This window comes from Nerophis ophidion, linkage group LG18 (assembly GCF_033978795.1).
Source record: "Nerophis ophidion isolate RoL-2023_Sa linkage group LG18, RoL_Noph_v1.0, whole genome shotgun sequence".
NCBI classification, from domain to species: domain Eukaryota; kingdom Metazoa; phylum Chordata; class Actinopteri; order Syngnathiformes; family Syngnathidae; genus Nerophis; species Nerophis ophidion.
The window spans coordinates 36,700,635-36,723,988 of NC_084628.1; the positions used below are offsets into that span (position 1 = coordinate 36,700,635).

The following is a 23,354-nucleotide window of genomic DNA, read 5'->3' on the forward strand; positions in this document are numbered from 1 at the left end:
GTGCTGATCAGACTTACTGGGGACCCTGGGGAAAAAGAGTTAATATTGTCCATGGGGACCAAATTGTAATAATTTTGCATAATTCACACAAATTTGTACGTGACTACTGAGGACCATTTATTAAAAAGAAAAAAAAAGTTGAAATTAAATATGACATGATCCTCAGAATCATTTAAAAAGGAAAAAAGTATTAGTTTTAACTAAGCACAGCTCTATTAATGCCAGGATAACACATTTTTCACTTCAGGATCTTCAGAATGGATCTGACTATCATTTAAAAAGGTTTCCCTTTAGGGGTCCTGTTTTTTGGTGCCCATACCCTCAAAGTGACTGTGTAAACAGAGCGATGTCCCCATTAAGTCAGCATTGCCAGAACACACACATACACACACACACACACACACACTGGTAATCATTTGGATTGGGGACCAATTTTTAGATCATGACTTGTGGGGACCACCCTTTCTACAGGTTGTGGAGGCTTAAAAAAATGAGGTAAAATGGCCACTGCCCAGTTAGCTCATACACGTCTTTGAATCTCTGGATTGATGAAGTAATGTGCTGATCAGACTTACTGGGGACCCTGGGGGAAAACAGTTCATATGGTTCATGGGGACCAAATTTTAATAATTTTGCATGATTCACACAAATTTGTACGTGACTACAGAGGACCATTTTTTTGAAAAAAATTAAAAAAATAAAAACAAGTAGAAATTAAATGTGACATGATCCTCAGAATCATTTGTAAAGGTTTCTCTTTAGGGGACCTGTTCTTTGGTCCCCATACCGTCAGAGGTCCCCTAAAGGTTGACTGTGTTAACAGAGCGATGTCCCCATAAAGTCAGCATTGCCAGAACACACACACACACACACACACACACACACACACACACACACACACACACACTGGTTATCATTTGGATTGGGGTCCAATTTTTAGATCATGACTTGTGGGGACCACCCTTTCTACAGCTTGTGGAGGCATAAAAAAAAAGAAGTAAAATGGCCACTGCCCAGGAAGCTCATACACGTCTTTAAATCTCTGGATTGATGAAGTAATGTGCTGATCAGACTTACTGGGGACTCTGGGGAAAACAGTTCATATGGTTCATGGGGACCAAATTTTAATAATTTTGCATGATTCACACAAATTTGTACGTGACTACTGAGGACCATTTATTTAAAAAAAATAAAAACAAGTTGAAATTAAATGTGACATGATCCTCAGAATCATTTGTAAAGGTTTCTCTTTAGGGGACCTGTTCTTTGGTCCCCATACCATCAGAGGTTCCCTAAAGGTTGACTGTATTAACAGAGCGATGTCCCCATTAAGTCAGCATTGCCAGAACACACACACACACACACTGGTTATCATTTGGATTGGGGACCAATTTTTAGATCATGACTTGTGGGGACCACCCTTTCTACAGGTTGTGGAGGCATAAAAACATTTAATAAAATGGCCACTGCCCAGTTAGCTCATACACGTCTTTAAATCTCTGGGTTGATGACGTAATGTGCTGATCAGACTTACTGGGGACCCTGGGGGAAAACAGTTCATATGGTTCATGGGGACCAAATTTTAATAATTTTGCATAATTCACACAAATTTGTATGTGACTACAGAGGACCATTTATTAAAAAAAAAGTTATTAAATATGACATGATCCTCAGAATCATTTAAAAAGGTTTTCCTTTAGGGGACCTGTTTTTTGGTCCCCATACCCTCAGAGGTCACCTAAAGGTGACTGTGTAAACAGAGCGATGTCCCCATTAAGTCAGCATTGGCAGAACACGAACACACACACACACACACTCACACACACACACACACGTACTGGTTATCACTTGAAATGGGGACCAAGTTTTTGTTCATACATTGTGGGGACCACCCTTTCTACAGGTTGTGGAGGCATAAGAAATATGAGGTAAAATGGCCACTGCCCAGTTAGCTCATACACGTCTTTAAATCTCTCGATCGATGAAGTAATGTGCTGATCAGACTTACTGGGGACCCTGGGGAAAAAGAGTTAATATTGTCCATGGGGACCAAATTGTAATAATTTTGCATAATTCACACAAATTTGTACGTGACTACTGAGGACCATTTATTAAAAAGAAAAAAAAAGTTGAAATTAAATATGACATGATCCTCAGAATCATTTAAAAAGGAAAAAAGTATTAGTTTTAACTAAGCACAGCTCTATTAATGCCAGGATAACACATTTTTCACTTCAGGATCTTCAGAATGGATCTGACTATCATTTAAAAAGGTTTCCCTTTAGGGGTCCTGTTTTTTGGTGCCCATACCCTCAAAGTGACTGTGTAAACAGAGCGATGTCCCCATTAAGTCAGCATTGCCAGAACACACACATACACACACACACACACACACACTGGTAATCATTTGGATTGGGGACCAATTTTTAGATCATGACTTGTGGGGACCACCCTTTCTACAGGTTGTGGAGGCTTAAAAAAATGAGGTAAAATGGCCACTGCCCAGTTAGCTCATACACGTCTTTGAATCTCTGGATTGATGAAGTAATGTGCTGATCAGACTTACTGGGGACCCTGGGAAAAAAAGAGTTCATATCGTTCATGTGGACCAAATTTTAATGATGGTGCATAATTCACACACATTTGTACGTGACTACTGAGGACCGTTTATTTAAAAAATAAATAAATAAAAGTTGAAATTAAATGTGACATGATCCTCAGAATCATTTAAAAAGGTTTCCCTTTAGGGGTCCTGTTCTTTGGTCCCCATACCCTCAGAGGTCCGCTGAAGGTTGACTGTGTAAACAGAGCGATGTCCCCATTAAGTCAGCATTGCCAGAACACCAACACACACACGCGCACACACACACACACACACACACACACACACACACACACACACACACACACACACACACACACACACACTGGTTATCATTTGAAATGGGGACCAAGTTTTTGATCATACCTTGTGGGGACCACCCTTTCTACAGGTTGTGGAGGCAAAAGAAATATGAGGTAAAATGGCCACTGCCGAGTTAGCTCATACACGTCTTTAAATCTCTGGATTGATGAAGTAATGTGCTGATCAGACTTACTGGGGACCCTGGGGGAAAAGAGTTAATATGGTTCATGGGGGCCATATTTTAATAATGCTGCATTATTCACACAAATTTGTACGTGACTACTGAGGACCATTTATTTAAAAAAAATTAAAATAAAAACAAGTTGAAATTAAATGTGACATGATCCTCAGAATCATTTGTAAAGGTTTCTCTTTAGGGGACCTGTTCTTTGGTCCCCATACCGTCAGAGGTCCCCTAAAGGTTGACTGTGTTAACAGAGCGATGTCCCCATAAAGTCAGCATTGCCAGAACACACACCCACACTGGTTATTATTTGGATTGGGGACCAATTTTTAGATCATACATTGTGGGGACCACCCTTTCTACAGGTTGTGGAGGCATAAAAAAAAAAAAGAAGTAAAATGGCCACTGCCCAGGAAGCTCATACACGTCTTTAAATCTCTGGATTGATGAAGTAATGTGCTGATCAGACTTACTGGGGACCCTGGGGAAAACAGTTCATATGGTTCATGGGGACCAAATTTTAATAATTTTGCATGATTCACACAAATTTGTACGTGACTACAGAGGACCATTTAAAAAAAAGTTATTAAATATGACATGAACCTCAGAATCCTTTAAAAAGGTTTTCCTTTAGGGGACCTGTTTTTTGGTCCCCATACCCTCAGAGGTCACCTAAAGGTGACTGTGTAAACAGACCGATGTCCCCATTAAGTCAGCATTGCCAGAACACACACACACACACACACATACTGGTTATCACTTGAAATGGGGACCAAGTTTTTGTTCATACATTGTGGGCACCACCCTTTCTACAGGTTGTGGAGGCATACAAAATATGAGGTAAAATGGCCACTGCCCAGTTAGCTCATACACGTCTTTAAATCTCTGGATCGATGAAGTAATGTGCTGATCAGACTTACTGGGGACCCTGGGGGAAAATAGTTAATATGGTTCATGGGGGCCAAATTTTAATAATGTTGCATAATTCACACAAATTTGTACGTGACTACTGAGGACCATTTATTAAAAAGAAAAAAAAAGTTGAAAATAAATATGACATGATCCTCAGAATCATTTAAAAAGGAAATATATATTAGTTTTAACTAAGCACAGCTCTATTAATGTCAGGATAACACATTTTTCACTTTAGGATCTTCATAATGGATCTGACTATCATTTAAAAAGGTTTCCCTTCAGGGGACCTGTTCTTTGGCCCCTATACCCTCAAAGGTCCCCTAAAAGTGACTGTGTAAACAGAGCAATGTCCCCATTAAGTCAGCATTGCCAGAACACACACACACACACACACACACACACAAACACACGTACTGGTTATCACTTGAAATGGGGACCAAGTTTTTGTTCATGACTTGTGGGGACCACCCTTTCTACAGGTTATGGAGGCATAAAAAATATGAGGTAAAATGGCCACTGCCCAGTTAGCTCATACACGTCTTTAAATCTCTGGATTGATGAAGTAATGTGCTGATCAGACTTACTGGGGACCCTGGGGGAAAAGAGTTAATATGGTTCATGGGGGCCAAATTTTAATAATTTTGCATAATTCACACAAATTTATACGTGACTACTGAGGACCATTTAAATATATATTTTTAAAAGTTTGTATTACTGTGATGAGGTGGCGACTTGTCCAGGATGTACCCCGCCTTCCGCCTCATTGTAGCTGAGTTAGGCACCAGCGCCCCCCGCGACCCCAAAGGCAATAAGCGGTAGGTAATGGATGGATGGATGGAAGTTCATATTTAATGTGACATGATCTAAGATTTACTTCCTATAAATGTCTTCTTACTTCCTGTAAGAGTTGTCCTCTTATAGGAAGTTTCACCACTTAAATGTTAAAGCAAATCCTGCATGTTCTGTGACATGACTGAAAACTGCTATTTAGCAGTAATGAAGTTGTCTGCCACTCCAACTACCATATATAGGACAGACAATTCTGAATGTGAATCATACTTTATGGTAGTAATATTTTATAATCATACTGTATGAAAATGTCATCCTTAGGAGCACTAAACCAGATTTTGTTTTTGGAAAAATATATTAGTTTTAACTAAACACAGTCCTATTAGTGCCAGGATAACACATTTTTCACTTCGGGATCTTCAGAATGGATCTGACTATCATGTAAAAAGGTTTCCCTTTAGGGGTCCTGTTCTTTGGTCCTCATACCGTCAGAGGTCCCCTAAAAGTGACTGTGTAAACAGAGCGATGTCCCCATTAAGTAAACATTCCCAGAACACACACACACACACACACACACACACACACACACACACACACACACACACACAAACGTAGCTGCAACGAAGAGGAGAAAGGGAGACAATTTTCTGATGCTCCGCAGGCAGCAGAAGCCATCATATCATATCTCACACATGCAAGCATGCGAGGCATCTGCACTTTTATCCTCACGTCACCCCGCTCACACACAGCCTCCGAAGAGTTCACGGCGAAACACTGGAAACCAGACGGACCAACAAAAAAACATTTGTACATCAGCACCTCCAAGTCCGAGTCCATGGTACTCGCCCGGACAAAGGACGGAGTGCCATCTCCGGGTTGGGGAGGAGACCCTGCCCCAAGTGGAGGAGTTCAAGTACCTCGGGGTCTTGTTCACGAGTGAGGGAAGAGTGGATGGTGAGATTGACAGGCGGATCGGTGCGGCGTCTTCAGTACTGTATCGATCCGTAGTGGTGAAGAAGGAGCTGAGCCAGAAGGCAAAGCTCTCAATTTACCAGTCGAGCTACGTTCCCATCCTCACCTACGGTCATGAGCTTTGGGTTATGACCGAAAGGACAAGATCACGGGTACAAGCGGCCAAAATGAGTATCCTCTGTCGGGTGGCGTGGCTCTCCCTTAGGGTGAGAAGCTCTGAAATCCGGAAGGAGCTCAAAGTAAAGCCGCTGCTCCTCCACATCGAGAGGAGCCAGATGATGTGGTCCTGATGGCTTCATCAGGCCAGGATCTTCAGCTTTCACTGGATCGGTTCGCAGCCGAGTGTGAAGCGACTGGGATGGGAATCAGCACCTCCATGTCAGAGTCCATGGTTCTCGCCCGGAAAAAGGGTGGAGTGCCATGTCCGGGTTGGGGGGGGAGACCCTGCTCCAAGTGGAGGAGTTCAAGTACCTCGGAGTCTTGTTCACGAGTGAGGGAAGAGAGGATCGTGAGGTCGACAGGCGGATCGGTGCCGCGTCTTCAGTAATGCGGACGCTGTTTCGATCCATTGTGGTGAAGAAGGAGCTGAGGCAAAGCTCTCAATTTACCAATCAATCTAGGTTCCCATCCTCACCTATGGTCACGAGCTTTGGGTTATGACCGAAAGAACAAGATCATGGGTGAATGAGCTTCCTCCACCGGGTGTCGGGGCTCTCTCTTAGAGACAGGGTGAGAAGGTCTGTCATCCGGGAGGACCTCAGAGTAAAGCCGGTCAGGATGCCACCCGGAGGCCTCCCTAGGGAGGCGATAAGGATACGTCCGACCAGTAGGAGGACACGGGGATGACCCAGGATACGTTGGGAAGACTATGTCTCTCGGCTGGCCTGGGAACGCCTCGGGATTCCCCGGGAAGAGCTGGACGAAGTGGCTGGGGTGAGGGAAGTCTGGGCGAGTAGCAACATGAGCTTGCCTTTGGAGAACCGAATATGACTAGGACTTCCCAGAATTATTTTTGTTTTGGAGCATATTTTGTGTTTTCAGCAAACTCCAGACTGTTTACCCTGTTTGTTTGTTTTTTTTTTCCCTGTCATTCTACTTAGAGTAGTGTTTTTCAACCACTGCGCCGTGGCACTAGTGTGCCGTCAGATACAGTCTGGTGTGCCGTGGGAGATTATGTAATTTCACCTAATTGAGTTAAAAACATCCATACATCTATCCATTTACTACCGCTTGTCCCCTCTGGGGTTGCGTGGGGCGCTGGAGCCTATCTCAGCTGCATTCGGGCGGAAGGCAGTGTACACCCTGGACAAGTCACCATCTCATAACACATTTATCTGCTTTGTAGATGCCGGGAACATGGTTTGTCGTAAACACAATATGCGGGATCCAGCGTGTAGACTAGACTTGGACTAGATTAGACTTCCTTTTTATTGTCATTCGAATTTGAACTTTACAGTACAGGTAACGGAATTTTGTTACATTAGCTCATGGTAGTGCAGGATAAAAGAGCAGAATGGTGCAGATATAAATAGATTACTGTCCAGATAAATATATTGGCTTTTTTGCATATGCATCCGCGTTTATGGATGTATGTTGTATTGACTTTATATTCCAGATAGTTAATCCATTTTGGGGGGCAATTGAGGGGATTATTATGACACGGTTAAAAAGGTATCTAACGCTTCAACCAAAAATTAACTAAAGGCATTGAAGCTTAGGGAAGGCTTTGGGAAACAAAACTAAAACTGAACTGGCTGCTAAGTAAACAAAAACAGAATGCTGGACAACAGCAAAGACTTACGGCGCGTGGAGCAGACGGCGTCCACAAAATACAAACCCCAGTTACATGTAAATATAAACGGAATACAATGATTTGCAAATCATTTTCAACCCATATTCAGTTGAATATGCTACAAAGACAACATATTTGATGTTCAAACTGATAAACATTTTTTTTTTTTGCAAATCATTATCTTTACGATTTGATGCCAGCAACACATGACAAATAAGTTGGGAAAGGTGGCAATACATACTGATAAAGTTGAGGAATGCTCATCAAACACTTATTTGGAACATCCCACAGGTGTGCAGGCTAATTGGGAACAGGTGGGTGCCATGATTGGGTATAAAAAAAAAAGCTTCTGAAAAAATGCGCAGTCTTTCACAAGAAAGGATGGGGGCGAGGTACACCCCTTTGTCCACAACTGCGTGAGCAAATAGTCAAACAGTTTAAGAACAACGTTTCTCAAAGTGCAATTGCAAGAAATTTAGGGATTTCAACATCTACGGTCCATAATATCATCAAAAGGTTCAGAGAATCTGGAGAAATCACTCCATGTAAGCGGCATGGCCGGAAACCAACATTGAATGACCGTGACCTTCGATCCCTCAGACGGCACTGTATCAAAAACTGACATCAATCTCTAAAGGATATCACCACATGGGCTCAGGAACACTTCAGAAAACCACTGTCACTAAATACAGTTTGTCGCTACATCTGCAAGCGCAAGTTAAAGCTCTACTATGCAAAGCGAAAGCCATTTATCAACAACATCCAGAAACGCTGCCGGCTTCTTTGGGCCCGAGATCATCTAAGATGGACTGATCTAAAGTGGAAAAGTGTTCTGTGTTCTGACGAGTCCACATTTCAAATTGTTTCGGGAAATATTTGACATTGTGTCATCCGGACCAAAGGGGAAGCAAACCATCCAGACTGTTATCCACGCAAAGTTCAAAAGCCAGCATCTGTGATGGTATGGGGGTGCATTAGTGCCCAAGGCATGGGTAACTTACACATCTGTGAAGGCACCATTAATGCTGAAAGGTACATACAGGTTTTGGAACAACATATGCTGCCATCTAAGCGCCGTCTTTTTCATGGACGCCCCTGCTTATTTCAGCAAGACAATGCCAAGCCACATTTAGCACGTGTTACAACAGCGTGGCTTCGTGAAAAGGGACTGCGGGTACTTTTCTGGCCCGCCTGCAGTCCAGACCTGTCTCCCATCGAAAATGTGTGGCGCATTATGAAGCGTAAAATACGACAGCGGACTGTTGAACGACTGAAGCTCTACATAAAACAAGAATGGGAAAGAATTCCACTTTCAAAGCTTCAACAATTCGCTTCCTCAGTTCCCAAATTGTTATTGAGTGTTGTTAAAAGAAAAGGTGATGTAACACAGTGGTGAACATGCCCTTTCCCAACTACTTTGGCACATGTTGCAGCCATGAAATTCCAAGTTATTATTTGCAAAAAAAAAAATACAAATTTTATGAGTTTGAACAGCAAATATGTTGTCTTTGTAGCATATTCAACTGAATATGGGTTGAAAATGATTTTAAAATCATTGTATTCCGTTTATATTTACATCTAACACAATTTCCCAACTCATATGGAAACATGGTTTGTATATCCACGCACATGACAACAATATCCACACAAAGAAGGATAGAGTCCGCACAATTCAAAGCAGGTGCGGGGAATGTTCAAGGAAGACATGAAACTGCTCCAGGAAAATACCAACAAAACAGGAAAAAGCCACCAAAATAGGAGCACGGGACAAGAAGTAAAAGACTACACACGGGAAAACAGCAAAAACCTCCAAACAAGCCAGGGTTAGTACAGTTAATGACAGTACAACTACTGAGGGTAGTCCCCACATCTGCTTCACTGCAAAGTTTCTCATTGTCCCATTGGGTTGAGTTTTTCCTTGCCCTGATGTGGGATCTGAGCCGAGGATGTCGTCGTGGCTTGTGCAGCCCTTTGAGACACTCGTGATTCTGGGCTATATCAGTAAACATTGATTGATTGATACTTTGAGACAAGAGCTACAGCAGGGGTAGGGAACCTATGGCTCTAGAGCCAGATGTGGCTCTTTTGATGACTGCATCTGGCTCTCGGATAAACCTGAGCTGACATTGCTTAACAGGATAAGTAATGAATAATTCCACTTGTAATCACAGTGTTAAAAATAACATTCAAAATATAAAGTATTCTCATGCATTTTTATGTTCAAGAAGTTGCGTTAATGGTAAGAAGTAATTTCTTTATTATTCAATCAATCAATCAATCAATGTTTACTTATATAGCCCTAAATCACTAGTGTCTCAAAGGGCTGCACAAACCACCACGACATCCTCGGTAGGCCCACATAAGGGCAAGGAAAACTCACACCCAGTGGGACATCGGTGACAATAATGACCCAGTGGGACGTCGGTGACAATGATGACTATGAGAACCTTAGAGAGGAGGAAAGCAATGGATGTCGAGCGGGTCTAACATGATACTGTGAAAGTTCAATCCACAATGGATCCAACACAGTCGCGAGAGTCCAGTCCAAAGCGGATCCAACACAGCAGCGAGAGTCCCGTTCACAGCGGAGCCAGCAGGAAACCATCCCAAGCGGAGGCGGATCAGCATCGCAGAGATGTCCCCAGCCGATACACAGGCAAGCAGTACATGGCCACCGGATCGGACCGGACCCCCTCCACAAGGGAGAGTGGGACATAGAAGAATGGTTAATAATGTGAAGGAGCAGCAGCTTTACTTTGAGTTCCTCCCGGATGACAGAGCTTCTCACCCTATCTCTAAGGGAGAGACCGCCACACGGCGGAGGAAACTCATTTGGGCCGTGATCTTGTCCTTTCGGTCATAACCCAAAGCTCATGACCATAGGTGAGGATGGGAACCTGGATTGATTGGGAAATTGAGAGCTTTGCCTCAGCTCCTTCTTCACCACAATGCATCGAAACAGCGTCCGCATTACTGAAGACGCCGCACCGATCCGCCTGTCGACCTCACGATCCACTCTTCCCTCACTCGTGAACAAGACTCCTAGGTACTTGAAATCCTCCACTTGGGGGAAGGTCTCCTCCCCAACCCCTAGATGGCACTCCACCCTTTTCCAGGGAGGCTTATTTAAAATTGTTTAACCCTCAAAACATTCAACCTTTCATTTAACTTCTCAAAGCCCAGTTTTGCCAGCTTGATGATTAGTAAAACAGTACCAAGTGGTTTAACTAAAACCTGTCTTAATGTGTTAAAAGTTTAACTGATTTCAAGCCACCAATCCCTAAAAGCCCCACCATTCCTCACAACACACCAAATAACTCTCTATTTGAGATCTCAAATTTTCGAGTTTTGTCCAGCTTCAAAACCGCTCCCGGAGAAATTGTGTCAGCAAGCACTACCAAATGTCAATCCACGGACCAGGTGCATGCTCAGTGACCTGGTTACGGACCTACTGCAGCTTCACTACGTCCTCAAGCAGAACCAGCGCCACACCATCCCTCCCTCTCTCTCCTCGGCCCGCAGACATGCGCATGTCCGTCTCCATGAGTAAGCCCGCACATCACTAAATATCCCACAGGATTCCAGGCCGGCACGAACCTGAAATTTCAGTCACGGGTCCGGGAGGTTGGTGCCGCCAAGGACGGTTAGATGCGATTTGAGGGATGAAGAATCCTGTTTTGCTTCCTTGTTTTTTTTTGGGTAATGAATCAAGTGGCAATTATGAACGCCCGAAGTCGAGCTAATAGAAGCTGGCGTGGGTGCTAAATGCTAACTTTGGTGCCAACGAGACAAAATGGGAAGTGACAACCTTGTCAATACAGGAACGATCAAAAGAGAGCAACACGAGGACGCTGGGAGGTACCCATCATCATTATACTTTACTCGAATGATAAGCAAATCTATGTCCCATCCATTTTCTTCCGCTTATCCGAGGTCGGGTTGCGGGGGCAGCAGTCTAAGCAGGGAAGCCCAGACTTTCCTCTCCCCAGTCACTTCCTCCAGCTCTTCCTGGGGGATTCTGAGGCGTTCCCAGGCCATCCGGGAGACATAGTCTTCCCAAAGTGTCCTGGGTCTTCCCCGTGGCCTCCTAAAGGTCAGACATGCCCTAAACACCTCCCTGGGGAGGCGTTCGGGTGGCATCCTGACCAGACGCCCGAACCACCTCATCTGGCTCCTCTCCCTGTGGAGGAGCGGCGGCTTTACTTTGAGTTCCTCCCGGATGACAGAGCTTCTCACCCTATCTCTAAGGGAGAGACCCACCACCCGGCGTAGGAAACTCATTTCGGCCGCTTGTACCCGTCGTGATATTGTCCTTTCGGTCACAACCCAAAGCTCATGACCATAGGTGAGGATGGGAACGAGGATCAAAAGGTAAATTGAGAGCTTTGCCTTCTGGCTCAGCTCCTTCTTCACCACAACTGATCGATACGGCATCCACATTACTGAAGACCCCATACCGATCCGCTTGTCGATCTCACGATCCACACTTCCCCCACTCGTGAACAAGTCTCCGAGGTACTTGAACTCCTCCGCTTAGGGCAAGAGCTCCTCCCTAACCCTTAGATGGCATTCCACCCTTTTCCCGGCGAGAACCATGGAATATGATTTGGAGTTGCTGATTCTCATCCCAGTCACTTCACACTGAGCTGCGAACCGATCCACTGAGAGCTGGAGATCTTGGCCGGATGAAGCCCTCAGGACCACATCATCTGGATCCTCTCCATGTGGAGGAGCAGTGGCTTTACTTTGAGCTCCCCCCAGATGGCAGAGCTTCTCACCCTATCTCTAAGAGAGGGACCCGCCACCCGGCGAAGTTAACTCATTTCGGCTGCTTGTACCCGTGATCTTGTCCTTTCGGTCATAACCCAAAGCTCATGATCATAGGTGAGGTTGGGAACGAGGATCAACTGGTAAATTGAGAGCTTTGCCTTCTGGCTCAGCTCCTTCTTCACCCCAACTGATCGATACAGCGTCCGCATTACTGAAGACACCGCACCTATCCGCTTGTCGATCTCACGATCCAATCTTCCCCCACTCCTGAACAAGTCTCCAAGGTACTTGGAGGGCAAAAGCTCCTCCCCAACCCTTAGATGGCACTCCACCCTTTCCCGGGCGAGAACCATGGACTCGGACTTGGAGGTGCTGATAACCATCCCAGTCGCTTCACACTCTGCTGCGAACCGGTCCAGTGAGAGCTGAAGATCCAGGCCAGATGAAGCCATCAGGACCACTTCATCTGCTAAAAGTAGAGACGTAATCCTGCAGCCACCAAACCGGATCCCCTCAACGTTTTGACTGTGCCTAGAAATTCTGTCCTAAAACGTTATGAACAGAATCGGTAACAAGGGCAGCCTTCGCGGAGTCCGACCCTCCCTGGAAATGAGTCCGACTTACTGCCGTCAATGCGGACCAAGCTAGTTTAAAATCACTTTTAAATTGTCTTCGGGACATAAAAGCATGGTTAGCGGTAAACTTTCCAAACTTAAATGAGAACAAGATTGAAATTATTTTATTGGAGTAAAAAGTCAAACAGATTGTTCCCCCCAGTGACCTGCACCCCTGATGCCTTATTTAAAACCCACTCACAAATCTTGGATTTAAGTTTGACGATGGTCTTAAATCGGAGCAGCAGGTTAACTGGTTTCCTGCTGGCTCCACCTTGGATGGGACTCTCGCTACTATATTGGATCCACTTTGGACTTGATTTTCACGGTTACGTTAGATCCACTATGGATTGGACTTTCACAATATTATGTTAGATCCGCTCGACATCCATTGCTTTCGGTCCCCTGGGTGGGGGGGTTGCCCACATATGTGGTCCTCTCCAAGGTTTCTCATAGTCATCCTTATCAACATCCCACTGGGGTGAGTTTTTCCTTGCCCTTACGAGGGCCGTACCGAGGATGTCGTTGTGGTTTGTGCAGCCCTTTGAGGCACTTATGATTTATGGCTATATAAATAAACATTGATTGGTTGATTGATTGAACTCCGTAGTACGATTTAGTTTTTATCATCTCAGACTTTTAGCCAAAATGAAATCAGTTTTATCTTTTAACGACTTTAAGCGGGTAATCCCTGCTTTTATTTCATCACGTTTGAACTACTGCAACTCCGTTGGCCTCAATCCAAATTGCTGCTCCTCGACTTTTAAGTGGCACTAAAAAACACATTTTAGCATCCCTTCACTGGCTTTCACTTCATTTTAAAGTACTGTTTGTCTTTAAATCTATTAACGGATTCGCGCCTTAATATATGTCAGACCTTTTAAAAAATGTTCACCCGCATAAGGTCTCTGAGGTCAGCTGATCAGTTTTTTCTTGCCGTCCCAAAAACCCGTTTAAAATCCAGAGGTGCTCTGGCTCCAAAACGTTGGATCGATATCCCTCTTGCTATTAATTCCCTTTTTAATGACTTTTAAATCACATCTTAAAACACATTTTTACTCTTTGGCTTTCAAACCAGTATGAAACTTGTCTGATTTTTTGTCTATTTTTATTTTCTATGTATTTACTCTTTTGTACTTAAATGTTTTATATTACTGACTCTCCTAGTATTTGTCTTAACAGCACTTTAAAATTTATATTGTATTTTTAAGTGTGCTATATAATTTAAAGTGGATTGGGTCATCCTTCGTCTCTAAATCACAACAAGGCATCAGAACTTTCCAGAAAGTCTCACTGCGTCACAACTAGGAATGTAACAAAAAAACTTAATTTCACGTTTATTATTATTTTTAGAGTATTGTTGGATGTGCTCAAAATGTACACATTGGAATCTTTTAACCAAGATGTATTTAAAAAATAAATAACACACAAAATACTTAGCTTGGCAGGAGAAACATTAAATAATGTTAATGTGTCTTGTATTCATGTTAGCATTTCAGCTAGCTCGCGATTAGCGTGCTAGCTGTGTTGTTGCCAGCAAACGAGCAGTATCTTTGAGTTTTTAAGAGACATTTCAGTATCTAAATATGTTTATTTTCGTATTTTATATTGGAGTATGACGTTAGAATTGGGTAAATACGTTGACGTGTCTTGTATTCAAGTTAGCATTTCATCTAGCGAGCGATTAGCGCGCTAGCTATGGTACTGCCAGCAAATTAGCAGTATCAGTTTGTGTGGTGTCCTTCAAAAACTTATTTTTCTAGTATTTAAATGTTTATTTTTGTATTTCAAATTGGTATATAACGTTATAAATGGTTAAATACGTTAATGTGTCTTGTATTCTGTTAGCATTTAAGCTAGCTAGCAATCAGTGCACTACAAATGAGCAGTATCAGTGAGTGCGGTGTTTTTAAGAGACATATTTGAGTATCTAAATATGTTTATTTTTGTATTTTGGATTGGAGTGTGACGTTAACGTGTCCTGTATTATTGTTAGCATTTAGGCTAGTGAGCGATTAGCGCCTAGCTACATTGCCAGCTAATGAGCAGTATCAGTGAGTGCGGTGTTAAGAGACATATTTGAGTATATAGGTATGTTTATTGGTATTTTAGATTGGAGTATGACGTTAACGTGTCCTGTATTATTGTTAGCATTTAGGCTAGTGAGCGATTAGCGCCTAGCTACATTGCCAGCTAATGAGCAGTATCAGTGAGTGCGGTGTTAAGAGACATATTTGAGTATATAGGTATGTTTATTGGTATTTTAGATTGGAGTATGACGTTAACGTGTCCTGTATTATTGTTAGCATTTAGGCTAGCGAGCGATTAGCGCGCTAGCTACATTGCCAGCAAATGAGCAGTATCAGAAAGTGCGGTGTTCTTAAGAGACATATTTGAGTATATAGGTATGTTTATTGGTATTTTAGATTGGAGTATGACGTTAACGTGTCCTGTATTATTGCTAGCATTTAGGCTAGCGAGCGATTAGCGCGCTAGCCAAATTGCCAGCAAATGAGCGGTATCAGTGAGTGCGGTGTTCTTAAGAGACATATTTGAGTATATAGGTATGTTTATTGGTATTTTAGATTGGAGTATGACGTTAACGTGTCCTGTATTATTGTTAGCATTTAGGCTAGCGAGCGATTAGCGCGCTAGCTACATTGCCAGCAAATGAGCAGTATCAGTGAGTGCGGTGTTCTTAAGAGACATATTTGAGTATATAGGTATGTTTATTGGTATTTTAGATTGGAGTATGACGTTAACGTGTCCTGTATTATTGTTAGCATTTAGGCTAGCAAGCGAGTAGCGCGCTAGCTACATTGCCAGCAAATGAGCGGTATCAGTAAGTGCGGTGTTTTTAAGAGACATATTTGAGTATATAGGTATGTTTATTGGTATTTTAGATTGGGGTATGACGTTAACGTGTCCTGTATTACTGTTAGCATTTAAGCTAGCGCGCTAGCTACATTGCCAGCAAATGAGCAGTATCAGTAAGTGCGGTGTTCTTAAGAGACATATTTGAGTATATAGGTATGTTTATTGGTATTTTAGATTGGGGTATGACGTCCTGTATTATTGTTAGCGCGCTACTCGCCCGCTAGCCTAAATGCTAACAATAATACAGGACGTCATACCCCAATCTAAAATATCAATAAACATACCTATATACTCAAATATGTCTCTTAAGAACACCACACTTACTGATACTGCTCATTTGCTGGCTATGTAGATAGCGCGCTACTCGCTCGCTAGCCTAAATGCTATCTACATAGCCAGCAAATGAGCAGTATCAGTAAGTGTGGTGTTCTTAAGAGACATATTTGAGTATATAGGTATGTTTATTGGTATTTTAGATTGGAGTATGACGTTAAGGTATCCTGTATTATTGTTAGCATTTAGGCTAGCGAGCGAGTAGGGCGCTAGCTACATTGCCAGCAAATGAGCAGTATCAGTAAGTGTGGTGTTCTTAAGAGACATATTTGAGTATATAGGTATGTTTATTGGTACTTTAGATTGGAGTATGACGTTAAGGTGTCCTGTATTATTGTTAGCATTTAGGCTAGCGAGCGAGTAGCGCGCTAGCTACATTGCCGGCAAATGAGCAGTATATGTAAGTGCGGTGTTCTTAAGACACATATTTGAGTATATTGGTATGTTTATTTGTATTTTAGATTGGGGTATGACGTTAACGTGTCCTGTATTATTGTTAACATTTAGGCTAGTGAGCGATTAGCGCCTAGCTACATTGCCAGCTAATGAGCAGTATCAGTGAGTGCGGTGTTAAGAGACATATTTGAGTATATAGGTATGTTTATTGGTATTTTAGATTGGAGTATGACGTTAACGTGTCCTGTATTATTGTTAGCATTTAGGCTAGTGAGCGATTAGCGCCTAGCTACATTGCCAGCTAATGAGCAGTATCAGTGAGTGCGGTGTTAAGAGACATATTTGAGTATATAGGTATGTTTATTGGTATTTTAGATTGGAGTATGACGTTAACGTGTCCTGTATTATTGTTAGCATTTAGGCTAGCGAGCGATTAGCGCGCTAGCTACATTGCCAGCAAATGAGCAGTATCAGAAAGTGCGGTGTTCTTAAGAGACATATTTGAGTATATAGGTATGTTTATTGGTATTTTAGATTGGAGTATGACGTTAACGTGTCCTGTATTATTGCTAGCATTTAGGCTAGCGAGCGATTAGCGCGCTAGCCAAATTGCCAGCAAATGAGCGGTATCAGTGAGTGCGGTGTTCTTAAGAGACATATTTGAGTATATAGGTATGTTTATTGGTATTTTAGATTGGAGTATGACGTTAACGTGTCCTGTATTATTGTTAGCATTTAGGCTAGCGAGCGATTAGCGCGCTAGCTACATTGCCAGCAAATGAGCAGTATCAGTGAGTGCGGTGTTCTTAAGAGACATATTTGAGTATATAGGTATGTTTATTGGTATTTTAGATTGGAGTATGACGTTAACGTGTCCTGTATTATTGTTAGCATTTAGGCTAGCAAGCGAGTAACGCTCTAGCTACATTGCCAGCAAATGAGCGGTATCAGTAAGTGCGGTGTTTTTAAGAGACATATTTGAGTATATAGGTATGTTTATTGGTATTTTAGATTGGGGTATGACGTTAACGTGTCCTGTATTACTGTTAGGATTTAAGCTAGCGCGCTAGCTACATTGCCAGCAAATGAGCAGTATCAGTAAGTGCGGTGTTCTTAAGAGACATATTTGAGTATATAGGTATGTTTATTGGTATTTTAGATTGGGGTATGACGTCCTGTATTATTGTTAGCGCGCTACTCGCCCGCTAGCCTAAATGCTAACAATAATACAGGACGTCATACCCCAATCTAAAATATCAATAAACATACCTATATACTCAAATATATCTCTTAAGAACACCACACTTACTGATACTGCTCATTTGCTGGCTATGTAGATAGCATTTAGGCTAGCGAGCGAGTAGCGCGCTATCTACATAGCCAGCAAATGAGCAGTATCAGTAAGTGTGGTGTTCTTAAGAGACATATTTGAGTATATAGGTATGTTTATTGGTATTTTAGATTGGAGTATGACGTTAAGGTATCCTGTATTATTGTTAGCATTTAGGCTAGCGAGCGAGTAGGGCGCTAGCTACATTGCCAGCAAATGAGCAGTATCAGTAAGTGTGGTGTTCTTAAGAGACATATTTGAGTATATAGGTATGTTTATTGGTACTTTAGATTGGAGTATGACGTTAAGGTATCCTGTATTATTGTTAGCATTTAGGCTAGCGAGCGAGTAGCGCGCTAGCTACATTGCCGGCAAATGAGCAGTATCAGTAAGTGCGGTGTTCTTAAGACACATATTTGAGTATATTGGTATGTTTATTTGTATTTTAGATTGGGGTATGACGTTAACGTGTCCTGTATTATTGTTAGCATTTAGGCTAGCGAGCGATTAGCGCGCTAGCTAAATTGCCAGCAAATGAGCAGTATCAGTAAGTGCGTTGTTCTTAAGAGACATATTTGAGTATATAAGTATGTTTATTGGTATTTTAGATTGGAGTATGACGTTAACGTGTCCTGTATTACTGTTAGCATTTAGGCTAGCGAGCGAGTAGTGCGCTAGCTACATTGCCAGCAAATGAGCAGTATCAGTGTGTGTGGTGTCCTTCAAAAACTTATTTTTCTAGTATTTAAATGTTTATTTTTGTATTTCAAATTGGAATATAACGTTAGAAATGGTTAAATATGTTAATGTGTCTTGTATTCATGTTAGCATTTAAGCTAGCTAGCAATTGGCGTAATAGCTACCTTAGCAGCAAATGAGCAGTATTTGTAATTGTGGCGTTCTTAAGAGATATATTTGAGTATTTAAATGTTTATTTTTCGTATTTTATATTGGAGTATGACGTTAGAAATGGGTAAATCCATTGTGTTCTATATTCATGTTAGCATTTTAGCTAGCTAGCGATTAGCGCCATAGCTAGTTGCTGCCAGCAAATTAGCAGTATCGATGGGTGTGGTGTTCTTAAGACATTTTTGAGTATTTAAATATGGTAATTTTCGTATCTTAGGTTGGAGTATGACGTTAGAAATGGGGAAAGACATTTATGTGTCTTGTATTCTTGTTAGCATTTCAGCTAGCTAGGGATTAGTACGCTAGCTAAGTTGCTGCCAGGAACTAAGCAGTATCAGTGAGTGTGGTGTTCTTGAAAAACTTATTTTTGTAGTATTGTTTATTTTTGTATTTTAGAATGGAATACAACGTTCGAAATGGTTAAATACGTTAATGTTTCTTGTATTCGAGTAGCATTTAAGCTAGCTAGCAATTGGCGTAATAGCTACCTTGCCAGAAAATGAGCAGTGTCCGTGAATGTGGTGTTCTTAAGAGACATATTTGAGTATTTAAATGTTTATTTTCATATTTTATATTGGAGTATGACATTAGAAATGGGTAAATACGTGAATGTGTCTTGTATTCATGTTAGCATTTCAGCTAGCTAGCGATTAGCGCGCTAGCTACGTTGCTGCCAGCAAATGAGCAGTATCAGTGAGTGTGGTGTTCTTAAGAGACATGTTTGAGTATTAAAATGTTTATGTTGGTATTTTAGATTGGAGTATGATGTTAAGAAATGGGTAAATACGTTAATCTGTCTTGTATTCATGTTAGCATTTAAGATAGCTAGCAATTGGCGTACTACAAATGAGCAGTATCAGTGAGTGCGGTGTTCTTAAGAGACATATTTGAGTATATAGGTATGTTTATTGGTATTTTAGATTGGAGTATGACGTCAACGTGTCCTGTATTATTGTTAGCATTTAGGCTAGCGAGCGAGTAGCGCGCTAGCTACATTGCCAGCAAATTTGCAGTATCAGTGTGTGTGCTGTCCTTCAAAAACTTATTTTTCTAGTGTTTAAATGTTTATATTTGTATTTTGAATTCGAATATAACGTTGGAAATGGTTAAATACGTTAATGTTTCTTGTATTCGAGTTAGCATTTAAGCTAGCTAGCAATTGGCGTAATAGCTACCTTGCCAGAAAATGAGCAGTATCCGTGAGTGTGGTGTTCTTAAGAGACATATTTGAGTATTTAAATGTTTATTTTCATATTTTATATTGGAGTATGACGTTAGAAATGGGTAAATACGTGAATGTGTCTTGTATTCATGTTAGCATTTCAGCTAGCGAGCAATTAGCGTGCTAGCTTGGTTGCTGCCAGCAAATGAGCAGTATCAGTGAGTGTGGTGTTCTTAAGAGACATGTTTGAGTATTAAAATATGTTTATTTTGGTATTTTAGATTGGAGTATGATGTTAAGAAATGGGTAAATATGTTAATCTGTCTTGTATTCATGTTAGCATTTAAGCTAGCTAGCAATTAGCGCACTACAAATGAGCAGTATCAGTGAGTGCGGTGTTCTTAAGAGACATATTTGAGTATATAGGTATGTTTATTGGTATTTTTGATTGGGGTATGACGTTAACGTGTCCTGTATTATTGTTAGCATTTAGGCTAGCGAGCGATTAGCACGCTAGCTTCATCTTTAGGCAGTGAGCAGAATTATGTTGAGTCTGACAATCACTCACCGTGTATGACCATTCAAATGGGCAACGGTGATTCTAACAGTCAAGAATGTTACCGTGGTTTTTGGTTCTGCCGCTAATCGTTACATCCCGAGTCGGAAGTGGTGCAGGTGTACTTGGGAGGCGGTCGAACCTGCACATTCTTTGCTCACTTCAACTACAAAACGTCCTTTAAACGTCATTAATTTTACATCGATACCTAATTTAGTGCAGGTCCTCGACTGTTTGTTAGGTTTGGAACATTGCAAGAGCGAGCTGGGGAGTGTTTGGCCTTGGCGGTTGTGTTGTGTTGTGTTGAGGCGAGCATATCAGGTGTCAGACTGTGTTGTTACCTGTGCTGTTCCAAAGCCTGCCGGCTGTGCAGCTGCAGCCCGCACTCGCCACAACACTGCGGCCCCTGAGCGGAGCCCTCGTGCCTCATGCCCGCCGCAAACTGTCCCAGCCGGCTGAGGAGCTCCCTGTGCAGCAGGCCCTGGTGCAGCAGGCCGCCGTAGGCCCTCGGGTCCAGCGGCACGCCCAGGGAAGAGGGCACGGAAAGGGGCGCCATGGTCCCCCCCGTGCGGGCGGTAGTGACCGAGTACAGCGAGCTCAGGTGTTTCTCCACCAACCCGGGGAAAAAGTCCAGAGAGCTCCCCAGCCCTTGGGCGCTGTCGTCAGGGTTGCCGTGGAGCTCCCGCGTGCTGGTGATCACGCTGCTTCTCAGCGGCGTCCCCGGGCCCTCGTCCCTGTTTGGGTCGGACGGCGAGCATCCGTCCCCTGCCCCGGAGGAGCCGCCCACGCAGAAGTCCGCCTCGTCCACCTGCATGTTCTCCGATTTGACGCCCCGCACCGGCTCAAGGGTCGGGGCCTCGCCGTTGCCCCGGTGAGGCTGGTGGGTGATGTCCGTGTCCATGTCCAGCTTGGGGCTCAACTCCGGAGGTGCGGTGGACTCTGTCCCCGGCGGACTCCTCTCAGTCATGTGGTAGAGCGCCAGGTGGTGTAGAGCACTGGGGTTGGTGCAGGCGGAGCCGTCGGGGATGGAATGCTTCTTGGACATCATGTGTCTCCAGTGTCTGGCCCGGTCACCGTGGTGGCTCACCGCCGTGTCGTCGCTCTCCTCCGCCTGGATGGTCTCCAGCACCTTCAGGCACTGCTCCTCCAGGAACTCGATCTCCAGGATCTCCGCCGCGTACAGCAGATCGTCCAGATCCTCGGCGGTGGCCTGCAGCGAGGCGGTGTAGGCGTACTCCAGGATCTGCTGGAAGGTCTTCGGGGACAGGAAGTCCAGGGCGTAGCGCAGGCTGCTGCGGTGGAACAAGATCTCAAACATCTTGCTGGTGCACGCCAGGACCGTGCGGTGCGCCGGGAACTCGTGGCCGTCCACCGTGATGATGACGTCGCACAGGGTTCCCGTCAGGCGCATCTGATTGGCTCGCTGCAGGAGCGCGCTGGGGTGGGCGGGGTTGTGGAGCTGGAGCACGCCCATTTTTGTCAGACCCCTATGCGCCCGGACTTTGGCTGTGCCCGCATGAGGCGATCACCCTGATTCCGCTGGTCTGTGAGCTGGGGGACAGGGGGAGGAGTCATTAGTGTCATGGTTTAAAGCAGGGGTGTCAAATGTAAGGCTCGTGGGCCGGATCAGGTCCGCGAACAGGTTTTATCTGGCCCGCGGGATAAGTTTGCTAAGTATTAAAATGAGCCGAAATTTTGGTATGAAAGAAACTGCAGTTCTAAATATGTCCACTAGATGTCGCAATAGCAGATTAGCCGTTTCAGTGAGTGTGGTGTATTGTATCGTCTATGTCAGGGGTCACCAACCTTTTTGAAACCAAGAACTACTTCTTGGGTCCTGATTAATGCGAAGGGCTACCAGTTTGATACACACTTAAATAAATTGCCAGAAATAGCCAATTTGCTCAATTTACCTTTAATAAATAAATCTATCCGTTGTGGTGAAGAAGGAGCTGAGCCGGAAGGCAAAGCTCTCAATTTACCGGTCGATCTACGTTCCCATCCTCACCTATGGTCATGAGCTTTGGGTCATGACCGAAAGAATAAGATCACGAGTACAAGCGGCCGAAATGAGTTTCCTCCGCCGGGTGGTGGGTCTCTCCCTTAGAGATAGGGTGAGAAGCTCTGCCATCCGGGAGGAACTCAAAGTAAAGCCGCTGCTCCTCCACATGGAGAGGAGCCAGATGAGGTGGCTCGGGCATCTGGTCAGGATGCCACCCGAACGCCTCCCTAGGGAGGTGTTTAGGGCACGTCTAACCGGTAGGAGGCCACGGGGAAGACCCAGGACACGTTGGGAAGACTATGTCTCCCGGCTGGCCTAGGAACGCCTCGGGATCCCCCGGGAAGAGCTAGACGAAGTGGCTGGGGAGAGGGAAGTCTGGGTTTCTCTGCTTAGGCTGTTGCCCCCGCGACCCGACCTCGGATAAGCGGAAGAAGATGGATGGATAAATCTATATATATTAAAAAAAATTGGTATTTCTGTCTGTCATTCCGTCATACTTTTTTTTTCCTTTTACGGAAAGTTTTTTGTAGAGAATAAATGATGAAAGAAACACTTAATTGAACGGTTTAAAAGAGGAGAAAACACAAAATTAATTAATTAAAATTTAAATTAAATTTTGAGACATAGTTTATCTTCAATTTCGACTCTTTAAAATTCAAAATTGAACCGAAAAAAATGAAGAAAAAAACTATCTATTTTGAATCTTTTTTTTTAAATTTAAAAAAGAATTTGAGTAGGTTAAATCCAATCTGCACTTTGTTAGAATATATAACAAATTGCACCAAGCTATATTTCTAACAAAGACAAATCATTATTTCTTCTAGATTTTCCAGAACAAAACATTTAAA

The 23,354-nt window shown here is 43.2% G+C and overlaps 1 protein-coding gene across 1 annotated transcript in view; it reads right to left on the reverse strand.

Annotated features, from left to right (window-relative positions):
* The window catches only part of zbtb16b (zinc finger and BTB domain containing 16b), a 120,658-nt gene that overhangs the window by 88,510 nt on the left and 8,794 nt on the right, over nucleotides 1-23,354 (reverse strand). Inside the window, exon 2 of the mRNA XM_061878062.1 lies at nucleotides 20,846-22,055. Coding sequence (XP_061734046.1) covers nucleotides 20,846-21,978 — 1,133 coding nt within the window. The 5' untranslated portion in view covers nucleotides 21,979-22,055. The remainder of the gene's footprint in view (nucleotides 1-20,845; nucleotides 22,056-23,354) is intronic.